This window comes from Notamacropus eugenii, chromosome 1, assembly GCF_028372415.1.
Source record: "Notamacropus eugenii isolate mMacEug1 chromosome 1, mMacEug1.pri_v2, whole genome shotgun sequence".
In the NCBI taxonomy this organism is placed as follows: Eukaryota; Metazoa; Chordata; class Mammalia; order Diprotodontia; family Macropodidae; genus Notamacropus; species Notamacropus eugenii.
Window position 1 is genome coordinate 210,891,101 of NC_092872.1, and position 26,666 is coordinate 210,917,766.

Below are 26,666 nucleotides of genomic sequence, written 5' to 3' on the forward strand. Positions count from 1 at the left end.
CAGAAAAGAAGGCCCTCGGCCAGAACTTTGGGTTTGATACTCACTAACCGTGGGTATGATAAGAATAATGTTCCAGCAAAGGAAGGAATCATGAGATCAAGTAGGAATACAACCAACGCTGTCCTGAAAAAGCTCGTAGGAAAAAGAAGAACCAGGAGGCAGGGACTGTCAGCCATATCAAAGGCTACAAAGTTGTCCAGCATGAGGACTGAGAAAAAGCCATCAGGTTTAGTCATATAAAAAGGTCAGAAGCCACATTGTCAAGGGGAAGAGAATAAGAGGATTAAAAGGGAGGCATCAAGTACAGACAGTTTTTTTAGGAATTTGACTGAGAAATGGAGGTGTTAGACAATAGATTGCAGGAAAGGTGTGGTATGCTTTGGGCTTTTTAAAGATGGGGAAGATTTTATATTTCATTGTATGACAAACCAGGAAACAGAAAATAGGGAGAGAGAAGATTTAGAGATAGAAAAAGAATCATTTTAGAGGTATTTTGCTGGAGGTAGATGGGAAAAGAGTTGCAAAAATGTACCTCCTCTCTACCCCCTTTGCAGTGTGGGGGGGAAAGCAGATATTGAACTCCTCAAGAAATAAGGAAGAATGCTGGGAACTCATGGAATCGCCAGCAGAATTTTGAAAGAATGATCTGTCTGGATTGAGTGAAACTTAGGGGAGGAAAAGCTGTTGAGTGAAGATGGGAAAAGATGTCTGAAAATGGCAATGCAGATCAAGCAGCATACTTATTTTTCCTCTAGGCATACCATGTTTTTGAGATTCCCTTTAACCCCAGTGTACATTTGGGGATAGGAAAAAAAAAAGAAACATTTGTAGAATCCTAATATCTGACTCTTAATATAGTTTCTCTTAGAAACAGTCTCATAAATCAGTTACATTCTCATGGAGATGACAGAAGTCTATCTAATAATATAGTTGCAATGTAGTGTTTTATAAGATGTTACAGTCTAACCCAAGAAATTAACCTCCATATATATAACATTTCTTCTTTTGGAAATTCACTTCAATTTATTAAACGTTTATTAAGCACATACCATGTACAAGGAGGCAAACTCACTTGAGAACACAAACATTACTCTCATTAAACAAACATTTAACTCAAGTTTACAAATGAGTGGATAGTGGGAGAAGAAAAGTATTCAAATAACTATAATGCCAGGGATCACAGGATCACAGAGATCATCTATCTATTCCAGTCCTCTTCATTTCAGATGGGAAAACTGAGACCAGGCAGGCAGGTTAAGGGACTTACCCAAAGTCATACAAACAGTAAGACCACAGCAAGAATTGAACCCAAGTCATCTTCTGACTCCACATTCAGCCCCTGTTCATGAGGATAATGCAGAATGTCTCAAGGAAATTTTTTGAAACACAAGTTAAGGATCTTTAGCCTCTTCTTAAGCAATGAAAAATCCACGTTTAAAGCAGAGACCATGGAAAGCCATGATGAAGATGCTGGTGGTGGCCTGAGTTTCAGGCCACTAACACTGGGGAGTCCAGTAAGGAAGAGGTTGCCATAATGCAGGAAGGAGATAAGCATCTGGGATAGATCAGGCATGATTCCAAGAAAAAGGAACAGAAAAGTTCTGTATTCTGTTTCCAGGGTGAAAGTGGAGAGGCTACTGATGATGAGATGGCCATACGAAAGGCAAAAACATATAAGGAGTGTCGTGGCCGCAGCGGCTCAGATCCTCAAGACCTTAATGAGCAAGAAGAAGCAGGTAGAGTGATGTTTTCATATTCTAAATCTAGGTCTTAGCTGGTTCTTAAATTTTATAATAATTAGGAATTTTGCTTTGTATTATGATTATGATGCCTTAAGAACTGCTGGTAAAGTACTTTGCCTTACTAAAACAGCCCAAGTTTTCTTATCTGTATGATGTATTTTACATGTTAACTTACATTATCTTCCCTTTCTTGAACATAGAAAATGATCTTTTGATGATACAGGACACTTGTCAAAAATCTTGGTTTCATTTTTTAAGCATATTTAAGTTTAAAGACAACCTTTTTTTTTAAATTTATTTATTTAACTTTTAACATTCATTTTAACAAAATTTTGGGTTACAAATTTTCTCCCCTTTTATCCCCTCCCCCCCCAAACACCAAGCATTCTAATTGCCCCTATGCCCAATCTGCTCTCTTTTCTATCATCCCTCTCTGCCCTTGTCTCTGTCTTCTCTTTTGTCCTGTAGGGCCAGATAACTTTCTATACCCCTTTACCTGTATTTCTTATTTCCTAGTGGCAAGAACATTACTCGACAGTTGATCCTAACATAAAGACAACCTTTAAAAGGGATTCAGCTTTCATACTTGTTGTCATGAGGTTATTGCAAAACAAATATTAAGGAAATATGTAATCTGTGACAATGTTTATTTTCCCTCTTATACTTTTATAGATCAGAGTGTTATCATTAGTCCTTCTAATAATCTGCCCTCCAGAAGAACCCATTCTTTGACTACAGCTGGATCTCCTAACTTAGCTGCTGGAGCACCTTCACCAGTCAGACCACTCTCCTCACCCGTACTGTCACCTTCAAGCAAGAGTCAGCCTAAGTAGGACAAATTTTTGTGTAAAATAGAATCATTATTATCTTTTAGTTGTATATTTTTATTCTTTAGAGTGCTCTTTTTCAGATGGCCCTATAGAAATTCATCTCACTAATTTAAAAATTAGTTACCTTTGTGCCATTAATTTATTTCATTCAGAAAAAACATTCTGATTTTCCTAAGTGTGTATTCTTCTGTATTTCCAAGGAATCACATTTTAGAGCTACTTTTATAGTAGAGAGAAATAGCGATCTGATAGCAGAGATAAACCAGGTCTCTAATTTCATAATGCAAAATAAACCATGTAAGTTCTGTAAATCATTTAATACAATTACTTATAGACATATTACAGGAATAGTGAATGTAATACTTTGCTCATAGCTGGGGGTATAATTTGCATGACTAGGATGTTGAGTGGTGAAATGGAAAGAGCATTGTAATTCCGAGTTTGAGGACCTTCACCTTCTAGGCCAAAACCTCCTAAAACTAAAAAGAGAGAGCAAGGCAGCTGTAAACAGCCTGGAGACTTACCAGCTAAGACTTTGAAATCTGCTGGTTGGGGAACTCTGGGCCCGAAGTTCTAATGCTGCCTATAAGGTAATCATTATTGAGAAAGGAATTCTGGTAAGTGACAGCAAAATTCACATCATCTGATTTGACTTCCAACCTATGATTCAAACTCTTGATGCAGTACCATTTCATTTGATTTCACATATATGTGCGCACGCTCACACACACACACACACATATATCATGACTTTTTAAATCAATTGGGCATCAGTTTTCAATATTTTTAGTAATCAAATCAGTTAATATATATATAAAGGCAACATCAGCAAACCCTGCTTTTAGGACACAACATGTTTTTTTGTTTTTTTTTTTTTTTCTTCCATTTTTTTTTTTTTATTTTGTAATGTTTAACAATCACTGCCATACAATTGCGATTTTATCCCTCCCCACCTACTCCCCACTACCCCCCTCCCTCCCCACGACTGCATACAATTCTGTATAGATTCTACATATACTTTCCTATTGAGTATATTTTCACTATAGTCATGCTATGTAGTCAGACTAAGATGAATGAAAGAAATCGTATAACAAATCAGAACATGATACACAAACACATACACATACACAAACATGATCTGCTACAATATGTGAGTGACTTCCATATTTCTCTCTCTGAGTGAGGACACAACATGTTTCTGAAAACATTATAACAATGCAGCATAGAATATAAAGACTCTTATTAACTATTGGGCAACCCATTTAGCTTCTCTGAGCGTTAGTCCTTTGTCTTTAAAATGAGGATAACAGTGGCATCACAGGCTGCTTCAAAGGCTAAAGTGAAGTAATGTATCACAAGCGTTTGGCAAACCTTTAGAGCATTACTTAAATGTAAGTTACTATTCATCGTATAAGCTTGGGCAAGTTACTTCATAGTTAGACCTGTGTTTCCTCAGTTATAAAATGAGATAACTGGACTGGATGATTTCTACATTCCCAACTCTAAATCCTAATAAGGTAGATTGTGGTAAAGCTGACTGAGCATGCTCTGTGCATTCATCTGTTTTCACCTTTGCCATTTGTGCATGAAATTACCTTGTTTTGCCGCTAGGAGACATTGATGTGTCAGCTGGGTGACTAGGAGAGCCACATATGTGTGGAATATTGAGTTCAGTTTGAGGTAACACATTTAAGAATGACATTGATAGACTGGAGAGCATTCAAAGGAGGGCAGCCAGGGTCAGGAGGGGCCCTGAGTTCATGCCATAGGACGACTGGTTGAAAGAACTAGAAACACTTAGCATGATAAAAAGAAAAGACCCGGGAGTGGGGGACATGATGGCTGTTTTCAAGTATTTAAAAGGTAACTGTGGGAAAGAGAGCGTTTTTCTTCTTTAGGACCCCCAGGGACACAACCAGAAGCAGTGAGTAGAAGTTGTAAAAAGGCAGATATGATATCTGAGCAGTTTGGTTTTTTTTAAGTTTTGGCTAATTCAGACAACCCATGTGTTTTATAGTATCACAGCTCTTAGAGCTAACATGAAGAAAGATTTTGTTAATTAATGTTATCAGAAACTATAGTAAGAATGTTTAATTCAGTTCAGCAAATGTATTAAGTTCCTACTCTGTGATTAAAGAAACATACTAGGTCAAAGATGGAAGGAATTATCTCACATACGCCAAAATATTTGTAACAGAACTTTTTGTGATAAAATAGAACAGGATAAATAACATCGGGACCCATGCTTTGCATAGTGGTCAGATTGTGCTCTGTGAGTGTAACACACTGTTACTGAGCCATAAGGAATAACGAGGAAGTGGTGGGGATTGAAATGAGCAGAAACAAGAAATGAGATGCATAGTGACTATTTATAAACAGAAAGGTTCCCCCAAAACTTGAATGCTCTGTAAGTTATAATGACCAAGTTTGGCCCTGAAGAGGAGTTGAGAAAGCGTATCTCACTCCCTTCATTATAGAGGTAAGGGACTATGGGTGTGAATGATTGCATTATAAACAAAATAAAATGTTAGCTAGTTTTGCCAAATTGCTTTTTTTAGTGTGATGAAAATTTAAGAGGCATCAATAAAAATAAGACTTTTTTCCAGTGCCTCATTTTTATTTTATATATAGCTTTTCAATACTATTTTTTATTAATTTATTTGTTTTCAGTTTTCAACAATTACTTCCATAAGTTTTAAATTTTCTCTCCCTTTGTCCCCAAGACAGCGTGCAATCTTATATGGGTTCTATTCATAAATTCTTATTAAATACATTTTCACATTAGTCATGTTGCATCAAATAATTAAAGCGAATAGAAGAAACCATGAGAAAAAAACAGAACATAACACAAGAGAAAATAGTCTCCTTCATTCTGTGTTCTGATTCTATGGTTCTTTCTCTGGATGTGGATGTCAAAAAATAACTTTTTAAAAGATGGTCTGTGCTAAAAATGACAACACCCATGTTTTATATAATTAGAATAATTTCTTTATTCTAGTACATGGAGCAGCAGTAGTTGGCATGGCCGAGTTAAAGGTGGACTGAAGGGATTCCAGAATTTCATGGTTTCGGATAGTAACATGAGTTTTGTTGAATTTGTAGAGCTGTTCAAGTCATTCAGGTAGGATATAACTTGTTTTTCTCTCTTTTCACCTCAAAGTTCTTAAATGATACTAATTACAAAACATTTATTATTCTTATTATCAGTGTACGAAGTCGAAAGGACCTCAAGGATCTGTTTGACGTCTACGCTGTGCCCTGCAGTCGATTAGCTTCTGAATCTGTCCCACTCTATACGAACCTGAGAATTGATGAAAATACCAGTGGCCTTCAGCCTGATTTGGGTTGGTTCTGATATTTTTAAATACCTTTGAAACAATAGTGCTTATCCTTACCTAAAAATATTTTTAAGTTTAGAAATTAATTCATAGAAAAAACCAGACATTCTTTCTCAGGATATGGTTGACATATGTGGATTTAAATACTCAGAGAGACAATGTGATATGGAGTGCTGTGCTGGAAGTGAAGATCATTCAAATCCCATTTCTAACACTTATAGGCCACGTGACCGTGTCACTTACTGTCGCTCTGCTTAAGTTTCTTCATCTGTAAAATGAGAATCACTGCCTCAGTAATAATACTGCCTCAGAAGGTTGCTGCGAGGTTCAAATGTGACATCGCACACTTTGCAAGTCCTGAAGTGCCTTGTAAATGTCACTGTTGTTTAACGAATAACACAATCAGCAGCAAAGGTCTTAAATGTCATTTAGTCTGTCCCTTGCTACCAATTAGCCCATCAGTCAACAAGCATTTTTTAAATACCTACAAGGCTTTTGGGATGCAGATCCAGAAAAATGAAACAATCCTTAAAGGTCAGTCTATAAACACAGGAAGATCTTAGTATCTAGTCTAATCCTGCCCATAATGACAGTAGCAGTAGTAGTCAGCATTTATATGGTGCTTTAAGATTTGCAGAATTACCTGTATTACGTCATGTCATCCTCACAATGGCCCTGTGAGGCAGCTGCCATTATTTTCCCTATTTTACAGATGCAAGGAGTCAGAAAGCACTCATGTGACTTGCTCAAGGCCATATAGCTGGTAAGTGTCCAAGGGGAGATTCAAACACAGGTCCCTCCTGACTCCACAGATTCTTAGTCTCTACCCACTGGGCCACCTTGTCGTGATCTCAGTGGAAATAGTGAGAAATTCTTTCCCCTTCATCCTCCCTCATAGTATCTCTCTCTCATATAACAAAGCACTTTGCATACAGTATTGTCCCTTAATAGCTGAGTCTTTTTTTAACCTATTTTAAGAAGGTCCTCTGAGGGACCATTGTGTCAGCCCTTCATCATAGAACACTGGACTTGGAGTCAGGAAGACTTGGGTTCAGATCCCACCTCAGACACTTACTAGCTGTGTCACCTGTAGTAAGTCAGTTACATAATCTTCCTGTTCCTCACTTTCCTCATTTGTAAAAGTAAGGATTTGGCATCAATGACACGCAGCAAGCATTCATTGAATACTCACTGTATGCCAAGGACTGTGCTTGTCAGGCAGAGGAAAGAAATATAACAAAAGGAAAGACAATCCTTGACCCCATGGAAGTTGCATTTTAGTAAGAGAAGATAATATACAAAAGTCCGCTGCCAGGGAGGTGGGGGAGGTTCAGTGCCCATGTGGGGCATGTTGTGAAAGTTCAAAGAGCCAGGCAGGAAGGGAATGGGGCATAACCAACCTCAGCCCCTTCCCACAATGGCAGTCCCAGGAAGCATTCTCCAATGGGAGAACGTAGACTGCGGTACTGAAATATCATTCCCAGATAAAAAAAGCAGTTGAGGCATGGACACAAAGTTCAGATGACCTTTTAAGGTCCCTTCCAGCTTTAAATTTGTGATCCTGTGACATCCTTTGGATTGTATTCAGACCCACGTGTAGATACTAAATTGAAGATATTATTTTGCTAAATTAGAATTGCTTCACAGTTTCTACAAATTATACAGCTATTTATGCATCTAGTCATCATGATTTTTTAACTTGGCCAGTGTTCTTACTGAGTTATTTAATTTTCAATCTGTTATGACCCTCAAATCTTTTTCTCTGAAATCCTTTTGTATTATAGCAGCATGGGAATGTTATGACCTCTCCCTTGCTGCACCCAAAGCCATTATGGCCTCACCTAAAACAAAGGATTCACTAAAAATAGGTTTATAAGCAGAACTCACACTCTTGAATTTGCTTGTTCTTTGCTACTAATAACTTAAATCATTGATATTTAATATTTAAAAAGCATGAAGGAAGCTGGGTTTGTCTGTATTTCCTTTGAGGAGCTTCGCCTATCTGGTCGATGGACATGAGTTTGGGCCAGGTGATTTCTTTGGTCTCTCTTCAGGCACCACAAAAGAAAGGAAAGGAGCAAACAAGAGTTTATTAAGCATCTGCCACAGTCTATGATTTCGTGAAATATGCATAACTACATTTTAATCAAGTACATTCATTTTTATAAGGTGGATAAATTATGAAAGTGAGAGGAACTGATTTTGGGATAGTCTCCACATATTTAAAAATATCAGTGTTTTTTGCTGAATACCAGAGTCTAACAGATTCTCACACTCAGTTCCTGACTCATACTTCTTGCTGGCCAAGTATTTGCAAGACACTCCCAATAGAATGTAAGTTTTTCAAGACCAGGAGCTGTTCTGCTTTGTTTATCCTTTATTACACATGGCTTGGCATATAGTAAGCATTTAATAAAGGTTTGTTTAATTAAATTGAAAAATTTAGATTAGAGGCCCTGTAGTTTTTATAGAATTTTTAGAGAACTAACACTACATTCGTTTGGTTAACCAGCTAAACAAAAATATTCTAGTCTAATAATTCTGTGAGTTGGGTCCAAATCACCCTCTCTCATTTTTTGCCTTGGTGACCTAAAGTCAATTACTTAACTTTTCTGAATCTCATTTCCTCATCTTTACAATGAGAGGCTTATATGAAATGATTTCTGAGGTCTTTTCCGGCTCTAAATCTATGATCTATGAATTAATTCATCTTCTATATCAGCTTTGTGAAATTCCTTGGGTATTTCTCTTCAGCTTTAATGTGTTATTTTTGTTCTAGATTTGTTAACCAGGAATGTGTCTGATTTGGGCCTGTTCATTAAGAATAAGCAACAGTTATCAGACAACCAAAGGCAGATATCTGATGCCATCGCTGCTGCTAGTATTGTGACTAATGGTTCTGGAATAGAAAGTACCACGCTTGGAGTCTGTGGGGTTGGCATACTGCAGCTCAATGACTTTTTAGTGAATTGCCAAGGAGAACACTATACTTATGATGAGATCCTCAGCATTATTCAGGTATGTGTGCTTGAGCCTTTTTTCCCCTGACTCACTAGAGTCTAAGAGGTTTTTTGTTTGTTTGCTTGATTTTTGAGAATTTCTCACCCTGTCTTTCTGTTCTTCTCTACAAAGTTACGCAACTTGGAGGGAAAAATAAAGGACCTCTTAAAGATCAAACATAGGAACATACCTTTCTTTGTCTCATCTATCCTTAGCACAATACCTGAAACATAGTAGGCACTTAATAAAAGCATCTAATCTAAGCATCTGACTTAATGACCATAGGTCCAGAGAATATCTTAACCATTGAGTCTTACAAGTACATGTCCATGGTTAAAAGTAAATTAAAATTCAACCATTTATGAAACTATTAGATCCCAAAGCTCATAGATTAAATTAGCAGGAAGAATCCAAAATTAGCAGTCTTGTATACAATATATTTGGGACTACATGCCCACTTCTGTATAATGTGATTGAGTTAAACTCAGTGTGATCAGTCCAGACTCATAGCTGTCTTTGTCATTGATTATTGACAGTCAGCAGTCAGATACAGCAGTGTGATGCAGGGATTGAAATCAGTCAGTGAGTCAATGCTTATTTATTTAAGGAGCTACTACATGCAGTAGTGAAAAAGAACTAAGAACCTGAACTGTGGGGGGAGCTGTGTGAGTGAAGGGAAGAGATCAAAATAGGGCTAAGCATTGAGTTATCACATCTTTCAAAGACTCTGATTTTAATTTTCATTTCTGTAGACATAATCTCATTCTTCTCAGGGTTTTTTAAAGTAGAGTGTTAATATGATCAACACATATAAATTTATTTTCTTTTTTATTAAAATCTTATATTTTACAATACTTATTTTTTAAAACTAATTCAAGTTCTTGGTTTAAAAATTGCGCCTTGAATGTAGTGCAGCTTTAAAAACCCGAACATGTGATATTCGTTACGCTTATTCTTCTTGTTCCAAATTATTTGATTTTTATGTCCCCTGCAGAAATTCGAGCCCGGTGTGAGTATGTGTCAGCAGGGTCTAATGTCATTTGAAGGATTTTCCAGGTAATTGATTTTTTAATGATTATTTCTTCTTATCTATTAGCTGCATGAAATTTATTTAACTAAATATTCATGATAAAATGTAACTTTTTGACATAGGTTTCTGATGGATAAAGATAATTTTGCTTCGCAAAATGATGAATCACTGGAGAATGTTAAAGAATTGCAGTTTCCACTCTCCTATTATTATATTGAATCTTCACACAATACATACCTCACAGGACATCAGCTCAAAGGAGAGTCCTCAGTGGAGCTATATAGCCAGGTATACAGAATTTAATTTGATTCATGGTCTTCATTGAGATTGTTTGTTTGTCTAAACCAAAGATCATTTAGCCTGACCTTGGATTCTTTAAACATGTTGCATATCCTAAGCCACTGCATGTCAAGTCTAGGAAAACATGTGTGGGAAAACTGCTTATGTGCACAGTTGTTTCCAGTATTTTTCCTGATCTATACTTGAGCTTTATTCTTTAAAAAAGGCGGGGGGGATCATTTCTTTTAGATTCATGGCTTTTAGATCCTAGTTTGTCTGCTCTACCCTTCTAAAATTAGACTTTCTCATGGGAAAAATATCTAATAGCTCAGCTAAATGTTAAATAAATCATTATATTGTAGTGACAAAATAGAAAAAGAAACTTTAGTAAAATATGATTCCAAGAATATTATTTGTTTTGCCTTATAATTTGTTAGACAATCTATTACTATATTAACTGATTTGAAAAAAAGATTGTCTAGAGGAGTCTGCTTCCTTAACCTTGCTGTGTGACCTTCAGGAACTCTCTTCACCTTGGCTTCTTTGTGCTCTCCAGAGTTCCTTCTAGTTTTAAATTATTTGTGATCTAAGATCTATTCACATTAAGTCATCTAATATAAAATTCTATATTCCAAACTTGACTTCCCCATTAACTTTCTTTATGAAATTAAAGACTGTATTGTCAAAGAGGGAAAAAAAAGGCCTAACATGCCAAAGCAGAGCTGATGTGTCCAATTCTGTTCCCTATCTCCATTTGCCTGTAGTAGTAGCCACCAGGACATTGAGCTAATGCCTGGCCACATGCTGACATTTGCCCTAGGTGTTCAACCCCCCAATTACCAATGGAAAACAAGTTACCTCCATACTATGAATTAATTAAGCAAGCCAGCATTCCACTTAGCCTTAGCCTAGTAGTAGTACAGATGGTTGTCATCTATAAGATAAAGTGACTATCTCTTGCTATTTTTAATTTATGCTATTACTTCTTCCTCCTTCTCTTGGATGTATTGAGGGTTCTCTTCAGACAGGTAGTACTTAGTGAAGTAACTGTGATAAGTCCATAAAGAAACCCTGCTCCGGTAGTGTTGGTGGTCATTTAGTACATTCCTGATTTGTGATTGCTGTGTGCCCTGCTCCTGGGCAGGGCTCAGCTACCACTGGTTGAAGGGAGACATGTTGTGTCAACTATGTTCCTTAGGAAAGGGTCATTCCTTTACTAGGTAGCACTGGTTTGCATATGAAAGGCTAGGCCTCTATAGTAGACATGTTTAGGTCAGTGATCTAGAATGCTCTTTCAAGGTTGTCTTTGATTAGCCTCCTAACTAAATTATATTTCTTTGCTTTCCCACTTACCTGCCCCTAGTAAAAGTAAAATGGAAAATGGGCAACACCAGTCACACAGGGCTTTGGTTCTTTGTATGTGCTCAATAAAAATCTGTTCCAGAAACAGAATGAGAGTACTGTGTCTAGCACTCCACCACAGATTCAGGGCAGGCAGATCTACGTGTTCCAGACCTACCATTTCCAAAGGCTATGCTTAGCTCTAGATCTAGGGAAAAGAAAGAAATGCCTCTGTCCTGTAGCCTTAGTCAGTTTTTAAGAGCTTTGTTGGGTGAAATAAATAGAAGAGCAAAAAGCAGGATTTATGTGGACTTCAAACATCATTGCAATATCTCTGATCATCAACTCTGGCCTCAGGATTAGACTTCTTAACATAGGAAGAGACATCATTGACATTGATCAGCCATCCCATTCAATACAAGCTCATTCTCTAACAAAAAGCTAGGGATATTTTTTCATGATGTCAAAAATCTTAAAGGTTCTGTCGCAAATACATTTGTATGAAAGTTGTTGTACCCCTGAACAAATCACAGAATAGTAGCCAAAGCATTTGCAACAAGAGCTGTACTTTGTGAGGAGATCCTTGAAGTGCATGTCCTAGATTCTTCTTCAGGATTGGCTGGCAAAGAAGGTAGCTTTGGGCATTTCTATTATCCTCCCTCCAAAATCATTGCTGCTACTTAACTAGCTGAAGAGATTAATTTTATATATTATGCAATTTATCATATTCTTTAAGTGAACCAGTCAGGTCAAATTAAATATAAAGTCCTATACTTTACATATAATATTGCATTTAAGCTCTAAAGATCATGTATTATTTAAAAACACAATCTTAATCAACAGTGTGATAGGGCAACCAAAAAAAGTTAATAAGGACTTGCACTATACTGGGAGTCAGAGCTTCCCTGACCTACATAGATTACCTCCAAAGTACTGTGTTTGATTCTGGGCATCATATTTTAGGAAAGACATTAATATGCTGGAGAGTGTTCAGAGAGAATTCAGGATAGCAAGAACCTTGAATTCATGTCCTGTGAGGATCAGCTGAAGGAACTGGAAGTATTACCCTGGAAAAGAGACCAACTTAGGGCTTGACAAGTTAAGACCATCTTCAAGAAGTTGAAGGCTGGAAGGGTTTGAATAGGATTTGAATGGATTAAAGTTGTTTGATTGGGCCCCACTGGGCAGAACCAGAAGCAGTGGGTAGGTAGGAGCAAAGAGCTAGAATTAAACTCGTTATCAGAAAAACTTCCTAACACTTAGTGGTGTACAAAAGTGGAGTAAACTGCCTTGAGAGGCATTCACTTCCTATTCCTTGAAGATCTTTAATTCTGCGATGTGACTGATCGTCAGGCATGTCAAAGTATAGGAGGGAATCTTGTTCAGGAATGGATTGGGCCAAAGGACTCATGAGTTTCCTTTCAGTTCTGAAATTCTGTGATTCTGTGATGTGCTGGGTGTAAGTTTTTATTTCAAGTTCTCACATGAACTAGTTTGCTTCTCTGTAAAATGGGTGATGCTGAAGATACCTTCCAGTGCTAAATCCTGTGGTTTTATAATCCTACAGGTCCTCTTGCAGGGCTGTCGGAGTGTGGAATTAGACTGTTGGGATGGTGATGATGGGATGCCAATTATTTATCACGGACATACACTCACTACCAAGATTCCCTTCAAGGTAAATTCTTTATCATCATCTCCAAATGAAGTCACAAAAAATATCATCCATTTACACTATTTTTAAATATAGCGGTGGCTCTACAAAATACCATCTTTGGTTATTTATTAGATAAAAGCATTGTTGCAATTTAAAAATTATATATAAATGGCAGCCTCTGTTCTTAAGTACCAGCATTTAAGAATCAGGAATCCTGGTTTCTATTGAATTAAAAGAATTGCACCTGACTTTGGCAGGCAGTATGGTAAGATGACTTCAATAAATACATATATGTAAAATAACCATATCATGCGCAAGAAGATTTCTCATCATTTTAATAGACCTCAAATATAAGATTTTAGAGTAGTTCATGTAATGTCTTTGCAGACTTGTTTTGTAGAACATTAGGTTACATTATGTACCCATAAGACATAGTTGATAATTTGTAGACGTCCTTTGAATGTGAAGGCTCTGACCACAGTATGTGTTTTCTTTTCCATTGTATTAATAATTATCCACCTTAAGATGCTTTTCTTGTATTTTTACATGTGCAGTTCCTAGTTCTGTAACTAGCATGGGAGTGCCCTGAGAACAAGGATTGTATTTATATCTCTTTTAGCACAATGCCTTTGCACATTGTAGATACTCAGTAGATATTTGTTGACGTGTTGAACTCAGAAAAATAATAATTCTTTCTTTTGGTATATAAATAGAATTTGTTGCAATTATCACTTGATTTTCAGAGGATAATAAATGATCATAGATTTAGATTTGGAAGAAACGTTAGGGTCATCTAGTCCAGCCCCCTAATTTTATGGATGAGAGCAGTTTGAGGCACACTAAATTCAAATCTTGGCTCTGCTCTTTACTTTGTGGTACTGGGCTAATTATCTTTCTGAACCTCAGTTTCTCCCTATATAAAATGAAGAAAATGGTCTAGATTACCTCTAATGTCAGTTCCCAGCTCCAAATCAGTGATCCTGTGATGCAGTTAAAAAAGAGAACCAAATCAAACAAATAATAAATCTAAAATTTTTTGTTAGCCTGGGATAAGGGAGAAGGCTCTTCACAAGCAAAGCACCTACTGTTACTAAAGTATATTGCCATCATGCCTTTTGCCTTCAGTTCACACTCATGAACCCTTCCCTGCCCTGACTTAAGGCTACAGTATATTATAGAATACACATGTCTATTCCACCTTGAGCTTACAGATAGGTCATGTAGATTCTGGGTACCATTCCACCCCCTTTACTAGTCTTAGATAGGTTTAAAAATACTTTGCAGCAAAGATGTTTCTCCTTTCTTAAGGCAAAAGGGCTCTAAAAACAAACCCAGAAGTTGATATCTCCATCACTGAGTATGGTCCTCAGGCTAATTGCTTGAGGATTCTGTTTCTCCAAAGATGAATAATTGGTTCATGCCTGTGCTTCCCACATTCATCCCAGCCCACCCTTTGCACATTGACTCATAGTTTACTGTGACATTTCTGTATCTGTAATGTAATGTGTTGTGGTATTCATTTCTATGTACAGTTTGCTTTTTTTTTTCTCCAGTGTGGATGGTAGTACCTGTAACACCAAGCCAATTGTCAGTTTGTTCACAAAGTATAGATTCCAGTAGGCACATGAGAATGTGTACCTAGGTTCTCTCAGTTTACTTATATTCACCAAGAATGAAATAGCTACTCACTAAATGGGGCAGCCTGTACAAGGGAGATCTCAATAAGAATGTTTTCTTTGTAGATAATCACTGGGTATGCTGCACATGCCCTCCCACTTACTGACCACAGGCGTTTCTAAGATGCGCCAATATCCTGGACCTCTACTATTCCTCCGCTATTTTTGCTGGCTACAAAAGAACCAACAGAAGCAGCTCCATATAATTCTGTGCCCTTTCACCCAAAATATGCATTCATTTTAAAATCAAACAGTTACTGTTCACTTTTCAGAGGTGTTTAGGAATAGTACTTTAGTCATGATAATCCTCTGTGTATTTTAACACCTGGGCTAAAGTCACTAAAAGAATTTAATCATTTGAGTTTTTCATTGGAGTTCAAAGTTGTGGCACATATATAAATCAGATTTCCCCCATCAGGCCACTGTAAGCTATAAAGCACTGACCCTAGCTGACATATGACGATATAGGATGCTTCTCACTTGGTGCTAGAAAATGAAACTTTGTCTAGGTCTATGATACATAATCCATTCTCTCTCTAGACACTTGTGTGGTGTGCTCAGTTCATCTAACCATGATTAGGCTATGTCTGATTTTCTATATACCAGCTCTGTTCACCCCCAGAATGTGTTCTTCTAGAGTTCAGCCATACTTAGGCAGGTTGGATTCTTTTATTCCTTTCATTCATAGATGTGATACCTGCTACAAAAGTGCTTCCTATCTTAGCATTTTCTATTCACAGATTTGTTCATAAGAGGAAAAAAACCCTATGGCCTCATATGGTGGATTATCATCAATTCAGATGATGGTGCTTTTAGCCCGTTGTTATACTGAATCACACATCTTGTGACATTGTTCTTTAGGGTATGCCTTAGCCTACCTATCTGTTCACTCCTTTTCATTCTCTTTTATTAGATCATCATTTATCTTTCTTCTCCATAAGTATGGAAGTCCCTTAAGGCTTTTTCATGGACTCTCTTTTCTTCTCACTCTTCATTCCCTTCCATAATGATTTCATCAGCTTCCATGGATTCAATTATCTTCCCTATGAAGAATTTACCTGCAGTGCAGTATCTGACCTTGATGCCGTTTTCATCCTCATTGAAAGCATTTGACAACATGGCTGAAAACATCATGCTAAAAAGCATTAGACCAAGCACATAGTCTTTGTTTTACTTTATTGGTGACCGGAAAAGCATGAAAGCATTGTCCATTACCCAGAATCCAGACAAGCATGCCATCATGAAATTGATGTGCAATGCTGACGTACTTCTCCAGGCAACCAGATTTTGACACAGTTTTTCCATAAGCCCTCATGCCTGACAGTATCAGAGACCTTGGTCACATTTACAAATGTTGTGTACAGACCTCTATTCTGCAAACACCATATCAATCATTCCTCAGGCCTTTCTGAAGCCACAGTTGCTCTCAGGTAGATGACCATCTTCCAGATGAAGGATCAGACTATTAAGGAGGACTCTGGAAAGAATCTTGCCAGCAGTGACTAAGAGAAAGACCTCTTCCCACCCTGTGATGGTCACAGGACAATCTATTTCCTTTACTTTTATAGAGATGGACAGTGGAGACATCGTTGAAATCCTGGGGGATAACCTCCTCTTGCCATGTAACCTGGAAAACTTCATTCAGCTTTTGTATGAACAGTGGACCCCCTACCTTGTAAATCTCAGCTGGAATAGAATCAGCACCAGGTGCTTTCTCACATGAAAGGAACCTAAGAGCATTCAAAACCTCTTCTTCAGCTGGAATGTCAGCAAAGGAGGGATTGAATAAGCCATGACCAAAGCCATGACCAATGATTTTCTGTTTGCAGATGATTGTGCACTCAGTACAACCTCTTAAGCTGAGAGGCAACAAAATATGGATCAGTTCTCTGCTGCTTATACTAATTTTGGCCTAAAAATTAATACCAAGAAAACACAGGTGCTCCATCAACCAGCACTACATCATCCACCAAATGGAGAAGTTTTGAATATTGTGGATAAATTCACTTAACCCAGTAAGGTACTTTCCAAGGATGTACACATTGATAATGAAGTTGACACACACATTGCTAGAGCTGGCTCAATGTTTGGGAGGCTCCAAAGAAAAGTTTGGGAGAGAAGACTGACTACCAGACTGAAGGTCTGCAGAGCCATTGTGCTGACTTCATTGTTGTATGCCTATGAAACCTGGATGGTCTACCAGCGCCATGCCAGAAACTGAATCACTTCTATTTGAATTGTCTTAGGAAGATTCTAAAGATCACCTGGCAGGATACGATACCAGACATTGAGGTCCTTTCTTGAACTAAGCTACCAACCATTCAGACTCCACCTCAGAGAGTACAACTCTAGTGGACTGGTCACATTGTTCAAATGCAAAATGTACATTTGCCAAAAAGACTTATTTTATGGAGCACTCACAAGGGGTCTGTGCTCACATAGTGGTCTGAAGAAGCGATATGAGGATACTCTCAAAGTCTCTCTTAAGAACTTTGGAATTGATCATGTGACATGGGAGACACTGGCACAGAACCAGTCATCATGGGTGCCCACATTAGAGAAGGCGCTGTGTTCTATGAAAGCAGAGTTCAGGTAGCTTAAAAGAAACATGAGATGTGCAGATTTAGAGAATCCACCTCAAACGCTCACATAGACTATTTGTACCTGACCTATGGTAGAGCATTCCCAGCTCATACGGGTCTGAACAGCCACAGTTGGACACATTGGACACATCACAAAATGATGCCATTTTGGTCCTCTTCCAGAACAAAGGACAATAACCCACCAACTAGGAAGATGATTTCCACGTGAGCATAACTAGCCGTACTCCATGGTGCATAAGAGAAAAGTACTGAATTTGTAGTCCCAGGACATGAGTTCTAATTCCATACCTGCTAGCCATTACTCATATGATATTGGGCAAGTCATTTAACCTCCTTAGGCCTCAGTTCTTCATCTAACCTCTACAATGCCAACAGTAGATTTATGTTCCTAATCTCTTTTAACTCCATTCTTATATAGTCAGCTTCCTGCTGGACATTTCTACCTAAATGTGTTTCAGATTCAACATGGCTGAGTGAAACCTAACCTCAGACCTCTATACTGAGCTGCCACCAGACAGCTTCATCCCATCCAGATGTCTGATGAGGACATTGGGCGTCCTGTCACCTGCCCTGCCTCTGCCCACATATCTCATTCATCCACCTTCACTCCTCTGCTTTTTCTCTTTCTCAGGGAATAGTAATTAGTAACAATCCTCTGCAAAATGAATTGGTTCTTCTCTGAATCATAGAATTCCTTACATAGCCATGACCCTTGACTACCTCTTATACTTTTGTATTAGCCTTATCCATCAACCATCGTTATCCAGCTCTATCCTCCACTTCTGTTATGCTCTGTGGAACTTTGTTCTGGTTTTTTTATTATATTTTCCCCCAAATCCACTCCTCTTCCCATTTTCCCTATTTCTACAGAAAAACTACCATTTTTTTCCTCACCCAGATTCAATGAGTTGTCAAGTATTGTTGATTGTCTTTCACATCTTTTGACATCTCTTCTTTTCTCTACAGTCTTCCAGACCCTCATCTTGACCCTTGTCAATAGCCTCCTGATTGATTTCCCTGCAAATAATCCTCTCTAAAATCTACCTTCTTCACAGATGTCAAATAGATACTGTCACTCCTCTGCTGTGCTAATTGTGGAAGAAAGAGGACCTTAACATAGTGAGGTAAATAAAAATAAACAATCTCTCCTCCCTCTCTCCCCCAGGGATGAGACCTCAATTAAATCTACTCTGCTAGAGCAGAACAACCTCAGATTTCAGTGAGGATTAAAAAAAAAAAAAGACTTCTCCTTCTTTTGTCTCCTCATACAAAGGAAAAGGTTTCAACTAAGGCCTTTTGTTAGAAAAGAGAACTTTGTTATTCCTGATAAAGGAAAATGAACAAGTCAAAATCTTAACCCGAGAAAAGGGAGATTCTGACTCAAAGAAAGACTCCTGAGGCAAAGGAATGATACTCACCTTGATCTGATCTTCAGAATAAGGGAGAACTAGAACTCAACTCCTGAGATCTCACCTCCAAAAATGAGTACACAAAAAAAATAATAATAAAGAATTTTTATGATGCCAGGAATGACAAAGACATAAACCCAGAAGAGGAAAATAACTCAAAAATATCTATAGTCAGAACCTCAAAGGAAAAACAAAACCAACTTCCCTACAAAAACAAATAGAATCCTTTGAAGAAATTATGTAATAATTTTTAAAAATATTATGAAAGAAATACAGGTGTTGAAGAGAGATTTGGAGAAAGAATCAACAAATGAACAGAAGAGGTACAAAACCATAGTCTAGTAATGAAGTCCCTAAAAGTTAGAATGGACCAATTAATGACTTAGGAGACAGAATTCTTAAAATAAAATTAAAAGATTGAAAAAATAGAGGAAAATAAAAGATATATTAAAATTAACTGACATTAAAAGCAAATAATAATAATAGCTAACTTTTATATAGCATTTGCCACATACCAGGCAGAGTGCTAAGCGCTTTACAATTATTATCTCATCTGATCCTCACAACAACCCTTTGAGTAAGGCACTATTATCATTCCCATTTTACATATGACAAAACTGAGACAGTCAGGTTAAGTGATTTGCCCAGGGTCACATAGCTTGCAAGCATCTGAGACAAGATTTGAGCTGAAGTGTCCGGGTCATGCATTCTATCCACTGTGCCACTTTGCTGACACAAATCAAGGAGAGATAACGTGAGTTATAAGTGTACCTAAAATACATGACCAAAGAAAGAATCTTGGTATTACATTTCAAGAAATCATTCAAGAAAATTGCCCAAGCGTATTAGAACAAGGGGATAATGTGACAGTAGAAAAAAATATACTGACCATCTCCTGAAAGAAACCTCAGAATAAAAACTTCCAGGAATGTCATTGTAAAAATACAGTTTCAAGATAAAAAAAAAAAAGTGCTGCAAGCAATCAGAAATCAGAACTTCACGTATTGAGGAACCACAGTCAGAATTACACATGGTTTATCTGCTATCACAATAAAGGACTTGAGAAGATAAAAGGAGATATTCCACAAGGCAATAAATAAAGGTCTACAACCAAGCATACTTTCCCAGCAAAATTGAGAATAATATGGCAAGGGGAAGAAAAGGATCTTCAGTAAAACAGAGAACTTTCAGACATTCTTGATGAATAAATGAGCACTGAAAAGGAACTTTGAATTTGTATACAAACATACTATGTAAGAGAAAAACTAATCTATAAGTAAATAATCAGAAGGTACTTCATTAGAAATTACAAGGATTCTTTCAGCGTCCTTATTGTCAAAAGTGATTGTGGAGGAAGTCAATTAAGACAGAAGACCTGTAAGTAGTTTCATGTTTTGAAAATCCTGTTAAAAAAAAAGAAAGAAGGAAGGAAAAAAGGAAAAGGGAAGGGGGAAATAACATATTAGATGATACTGGAAAGAAAGATGGAGAAACTTGTTAACACATAACTAGACTACAAAAGTAAAACTATATACAAATATGGTAGGGGGGAAGTAAGTATCATTGAATTTCATAAAGGAACACATTCAGTAAGGCTACAGATAGGAAGAGGAAGAAGGAAAAAGAAGTATACTAGAAAGGTTAGGTTCGTGGAGGGATTAATCATGAACAAAAATTGTTGAGAGGGTAGTGAAGAGAAGATTAAAAGAAAAAAGGGTAATAACTTGAAATAAACAGGGAACAAGTATTATAGACAAGAAAAAGCATAAGAATAGTATAGAGGGAACTTGTAATTGGGGGAAAAATAAAAGATTATATAGCTAAGTTTTTTAAATGTTCTATAAACGTTATCTGTTCCTGTGTAATGAAAATATGAAAATTTTAAAAGAATTCTATTGAGGGAAATAAACAATTAACTGTCAACTGAGAATGAATGGGATGAACTTACACATTTAGCAAAAAGGATTAGTAAGCAAAATTCAATACATTATTTGCAAGAAACATGCTTGTAGCACACAGATTCACATAGTTAAAAATAAAGGGTTGAAATAAAATCTATTATGCCTCTGCTTGGCAGCAACAAAAAAAAGAAGGGGTAGCAGTTTAATTCCAGACATGGAAATAGCAGAAATAAACTTAATTTAAGTATTAAAGAGGGAAACCACATTTTACTGGAAGGTAACAGATAATAAATGGATTTTAGTACTCAATACATATGTACCCAATGGCTTAAGTTATAAATACTTAAAAGAAAAATTAAATGAATTACAAGAAGAAATAGTATAATTATGTTAGTGAGAGTAACCTCAAACTACCCCTAATAGCCCTAGAGAAGTAGTCAAAAAGAAATAATAAACTAACTTAGGTCCTGAATAGAATTTTAGAAAAATTAGATATGATAGACCTCTTGCAATTATTGAATTGAAATAGAGAGAAGTATACCTATTTCTAAGATTTTTATGGCACATTTACAAAAATTGAACATATCTTAAAACACAAACACATCACAAATTCAGAAAGGCAGAAATGGTCTACACATTCTTTATTGACCACAGTGGAATAAAAGTTACATTAAATAAGCTCCTCTGACAAAGTATTACAAGTCAACAAGAGACAAAGTAACTTAATCCTAAATAATTGGTAGATCGTAAAAATGATAATTTCATTAAAGATGGCAATAAGATAATATGCCTATATATTAGGATGCAGCCAAAGCAATTCTGAAGGGAAAATTTATGTCTCTAAACACTTTTAATAAAAATGAGAGTAAATTGAAAATGACTAAAAATGCTAAGAAACCAATAAATTTTTTGGTTTCAATCCAATAAATACTCATTAAATACCAAGATAAAAATCAAAAAATCAGAACTGATATTAACAAAATTGAAAGCCAAAACTAAGTTGAATTAATAAATAAAGCAAGGAACTGCTTTTAAGAAAAAATAAAGAATTTAACTAATTTGATTAAAAAGAGAGAGGATAGTCAAATTGCCACTATCAAAAATGAAAATGAATTCACAACAGATGAAGAAGAAATAAAAGATGTTATTAGAATCTGTTTTACCCAACTAAAAGCTAATTAAATTGACAAATGAAAATGTAAAATACTCAAACTAACAGAACAAGAAATAGAGAATTAAAACAGTTCAATATCAGAGAAAGAAATCAAGCAAGCCATAAGTGAACTGCCAAAGACTGCTACAACCAGATGGATTCAAAGGGGGATTCTAGCAAATATTCAAAGAACAATTAGTTGCAATGTTACATATGCTGTTGCAAAAAGAATAAGAGATCCTTCCAAATTCCTTTCTCAATACAATATAATCTTGATATATAAATCAGGGAGAGTTGATAGAAAAAAATCATAGATGCAGAGCCTCAATGCATATAATTGCAAAATTTTTAAATAAGGCATTAGCAAGTGGTTAAAACAACATATCATGAAGATTATACACCTTGGGGGACAGAGCCAAGACCGTGGAGTAGAAAGACACACATATGCTAGCTCTCCCCCCATAGCCCGTAAAATACCTGTAAAGAAAGACTCTCAACAAATTCTAGAGCAGCGGAAGCCACAGAACAACAGAGTGGAGGAGATTTCCAGCCCAGAGTGACCTGAAAGGCCAACAGGAAACGTCTGTCGCACCAGACATGGAGCAGAGCCCAGCCCAGCCTTGGCCATGTGGCATAGACACCAGCAGGCCTGGGTTGGAATCCCCAGTCGCAGTAGCAGCAGTTCGCAGATCCCTCAAGCTACAGGTGCCAAAGGTCAGTGACGGGGTTTTTTCACCTGTCTGAGAAGGGAGAAGTGCCTTCCCATAGCTCCGGCCTCAGGTTACGTCCTCAGAGGCCACATCAGGCAAGCAGCAGTTCCCACAGCAGCCCCTACAGCAGCCTGCATCCATTGTTGGATTGTAAAACCCCTGGAGCCATTGAGTAGCTGATTCTTACCTCAGCCCTGTGGAGAGGCTCTGGGGCAGCTGATCTTTATCTCACAGTGAATGGCTGCCCTGCCCCCACAGCTTATCTGAATCTCGGCCCCCAGTACTGGCTTGGCTGAACTGGAGGCTGGGTGGTTGTGAAGAGGAAACTCTGCTAAGATTCTGAGCACAAAAATCTATGCCTGCTCCCAAACCAGTGTACACGCTTGATTGTGCCACTTTGGAGGAACTGAGATCTTACAGATCCCCAGAATATACCCTACTCTTGACAAATTAACTGGTTGGGAAAAAGCCCAAAAAAGGGGAAAAAAATAAGACTATAGAAGGTTATTTTCTTGCTGAACAGATATCTCCTCCCGTCCTTTCTGATGAGGAAGAACAATGCTTACCATCAGGGAAAGACATAAAAGTCAAAGCTTCTGTATCCCAAACATCCAAAATAAATATTCAGTGTTCTCAGGCCATGGAAGAGCTCAAAAAGAATTTTGAAAATCAAGTAAGAAAGGTGGAGGAAAAATTGGGAAGAGAAATGAGAGAGATGCAAGAAAATCATGAAAAGCAGGTCAACACCTTGCTAAAGGAGACCCCAAAAAATGCTGAAGAAAATAACACCTTGAAAAATAGGCTAACTCAATTGGCAAAAGAGGTTCAAAAAGCCAATGAGGAGAAGAATGCTTTCAAAAGCAGAATTTGCCAAATGGAAAAGGAGGTTCAAAAGCTCACTGAAGAAAATAGTTCTTTCAAAATTAGAATGGAACAGATGGAAGCTAATGACTTCATGAGAAACCAAGAAATCACAAAACAAAACCAAAAGAATGAAAAAATGGAAGATAATGTGAAATATCTCATTGGAAAAACAACTGACCTGGAAAATAGATCCAGGAGAGACAATTTAAAAATTATGGGCCTACCTGAAAGCCATGATCAAAAAAAGAGCCTAGACATCATCTTTCATGAAATTATCAAGGAAAACTGCCCTGATATTCTAGAACCAGGGGGAAAAATAAATATTGAAAGAATCCACCTGTCACCTCCTGAAAGAGATCCAAAAAAAGAAACTCCTAGGAACATTGTGGCCAAATTCCAGAGTTCCCAGGTCAAGGAGAAAATATTGTAAGCAGCTAGAAAGAAACAATTCAAGTATTGTGGAAATACAATCAGGATAACACAAGATGTAGCAGCTTCTACATTAAGGGATTGAAGGGCTTAGAATATGATATTTCAGAAGTCAAAGGAACTAGGACTAAAACCAAGAATCACATACTCAGCAAAACTGAGTATAATACTTCAGGGGAAAAAATGGTCTTTCAGTGAAATCAAGGACTTTCAAGCATTCTTGATGAAAAGACCAGAGCTGAAAAGAAAATTTGACCCTCAAACACAAGAATGAAGAGAAGCATGAAAAGGTAAACAGCAAAGAGACATCATAAGGGACTTACTAAAGTTGAACTGTTTACATTTTTACATGGAAAGGCAATATTTGTAACTCTTGAAACTTTTTTCAGTATCTGGGAGTTAGTGGGATCATACACACACACACACACACACACACAGCACAGGGTGAGTCGAATAGGATGAGATCATATCTTTAAAAAATGAAATTAAGGGGTGAGAGAGATATATTGGGAGGAGAAAGGGAGAAATGGAATGGGGCAAATTATCTCTCATAAAAGAGACAAGTTAAAGACTTTTCAGTGGAGGAGAAAAGCGGGGAGGTGAGAGAAAAAATATGAAGCTTACTCTCATCACATTTGACTAAAGGAAGGAATAAAATGCACACTCTTATTGGTATGAAAACCTATCTTACAATACAGGAAAGTGGGGGAGAAGGGGATAAGCAGGGTGGGGGGGCTGGTGGAAGGGAGGGCAGTGGGAGGAGGGAGCAATTTGAAGTCAACACTCTTAGGGAAGGACAGGGTCAAAAGAGAGAGTAGAAGAAATGGGGGCAGGATAGGATGGAGGGAAATATAGTTAGTCATACACAACATGACTATTATGGAAGTCATTTGCAAAACTACACAGATATAACCTATATTGCATTGCTTGCCTTCCCAGTGGGGATGGGTGGGGAGGGAGGGAGGAAGAGAAGTTGGAACTCAAAGTTTTAGGAGCAACTGTTGAGTATTGTTCTTGCATACAACTGGGAAATGAGAAATACAGGTAATGGGGCATACACCTTGATCAGCTTAGCTTTTGCCAGGAATGCAAGGTTGGTATAATATTAGGAAAACTATAAAATTAAATGACAACCTTAATAACAAGATCAGCATGTATCATACGATTAAATCAATAGATGTAGAAAAAAAAACTTTTGAAAAAATACCACACACATTTCTGTTAAAGAACTAGAAATCATAGGGATTAATGGACCTTTCCTAAAAATGATAAAGCATATGTTTAAAACCAAGAGTCACCTTTATATGTAATGTACAAGAATCCTTTCCATTAAAATCATGAGTGAAATAAGGACATCCATCTTCCCCATTTCTGTTTGACATAGTACAAGAAATACTGGCTGGAAGTAGCAATAAAATAAGAAAAAGATAATGAAGGAATAAGCATAAATAAAGAAGAAGCAAATTTATCAGTTTTTGTATGTGGTGATGAAGATGATTTGCTTAAAGACCCCTAGTCAACTAAAAATAATTGAAACAATAAATAACTTAAGCAAACTTGCACACAGACCATTAGCATCTTGTATAGTGCCCATAAAATTTGGCAGGAAGAGCTAAAACAAGAAATTTCATTTAAAATAAGGCAGTATTTATGAAGTATTTAGGAGTCTACCTTCAAAGATGTACACAAGGACTATATTGTGACACTCACAGAAATAAAGACAAACCTAAATAACTGGGAAAATGGGATGAGTCAACATCATAAAAATGACAGTACTACCTAAGTTGATTTACCTATCTACCAAAAGATAATAAAACTACAAAAAATTATAACAAAAATCTTATAGAGGCAAGAATCTTAAAGGAAAATAATGAAAAGAAATAGGAATAAATGGGGCCTGGCAGTATCAGATCTCTAACTGTAGCACACAGCAGTAATCTTCAAAACAATTTGGGACTGGGTGAAAAGTAGATCATCCAGTGAAGAATTTCAAGTATACCATGTACAAAAGTAAATACACTCGTATTCACTAAACACCAAGAGACTAGCTACCGGGATTAGGACTCACTTTTTAATAAAAACTGGTGAGCAATTTGGACAGCATTATAGAAGAAACTAGATTTAGGTGAACATTTCACACCTCATAACAAGATAAGTTCCAAGTGGATACATACAGAAAAAAATTACCTACCACATCTAGGGTTTGAAGAGAAGTTCATGGATAAATAAAAGAGAGACATGATTACAGGAGATAAAATGGATAATTTTGATTACATAAAATTTAAAAGTTTTTTTTATATAAACAAAACCAGTGCAACTAAAATTGGAACCAGGTAGGAGACAGAAACAAAATGGTGAAGAAATACAGCAAGTTCTCCTCCATCCCAGAAATAGGCAGAGCCCAACCCTGACATCAAGTTCAAAATCAGGAACTAGGCTGGAAAAAAGTGCAAACAATCACAACAAAAATCCCATGATAAAAAGTTGTTGTGGTGAGAGGGACACTTAAAATACAAAACCAGAAGGAGATCAATGACCCCAAAACAGCTACAAGTAAAACCTCAAAGAAAAACACTGCATGGAACTAATTTCAACTATAGTTCTTCAAGTAAAGCAGATGTTTAAAAGAAGAGTTAAAATGTTTAAAAAAAAATAAATGAATTGAGAGTACCAGAGAGGAAAAAATAGAAAAGAAATGAGAGCTGTG

General features: G+C 36.9%; 1 protein-coding gene across 7 annotated transcripts in view; it reads left to right on the top strand.

Moving 5' to 3' along the window:
• The window catches only part of PLCE1 (phospholipase C epsilon 1), a 322,319-nt gene that overhangs the window by 226,987 nt on the left and 68,666 nt on the right, over positions 1–26,666 (top strand). For all 7 annotated transcript variants that reach the window (XR_011970818.1, XM_072625626.1, XM_072625644.1 and 4 more), the window contains 8 exons: positions 1,619–1,736; positions 2,415–2,571; positions 5,571–5,693; positions 5,780–5,916; positions 8,690–8,928; positions 9,905–9,966; positions 10,063–10,228; positions 13,128–13,235. Coding sequence is in view for 6 of the 7 variants with exons in the window: in XM_072625626.1 (XP_072481727.1) it covers positions 1,619–1,736; positions 2,415–2,571; positions 5,571–5,693; positions 5,780–5,916; positions 8,690–8,928; positions 9,905–9,966; positions 10,063–10,228; positions 13,128–13,235 (1,110 nt within the window). In the remaining variant the exon portion in view is untranslated. The remainder of the gene's footprint in view (positions 1–1,618; positions 1,737–2,414; positions 2,572–5,570; positions 5,694–5,779; positions 5,917–8,689; positions 8,929–9,904; positions 9,967–10,062; positions 10,229–13,127; positions 13,236–26,666) is intronic.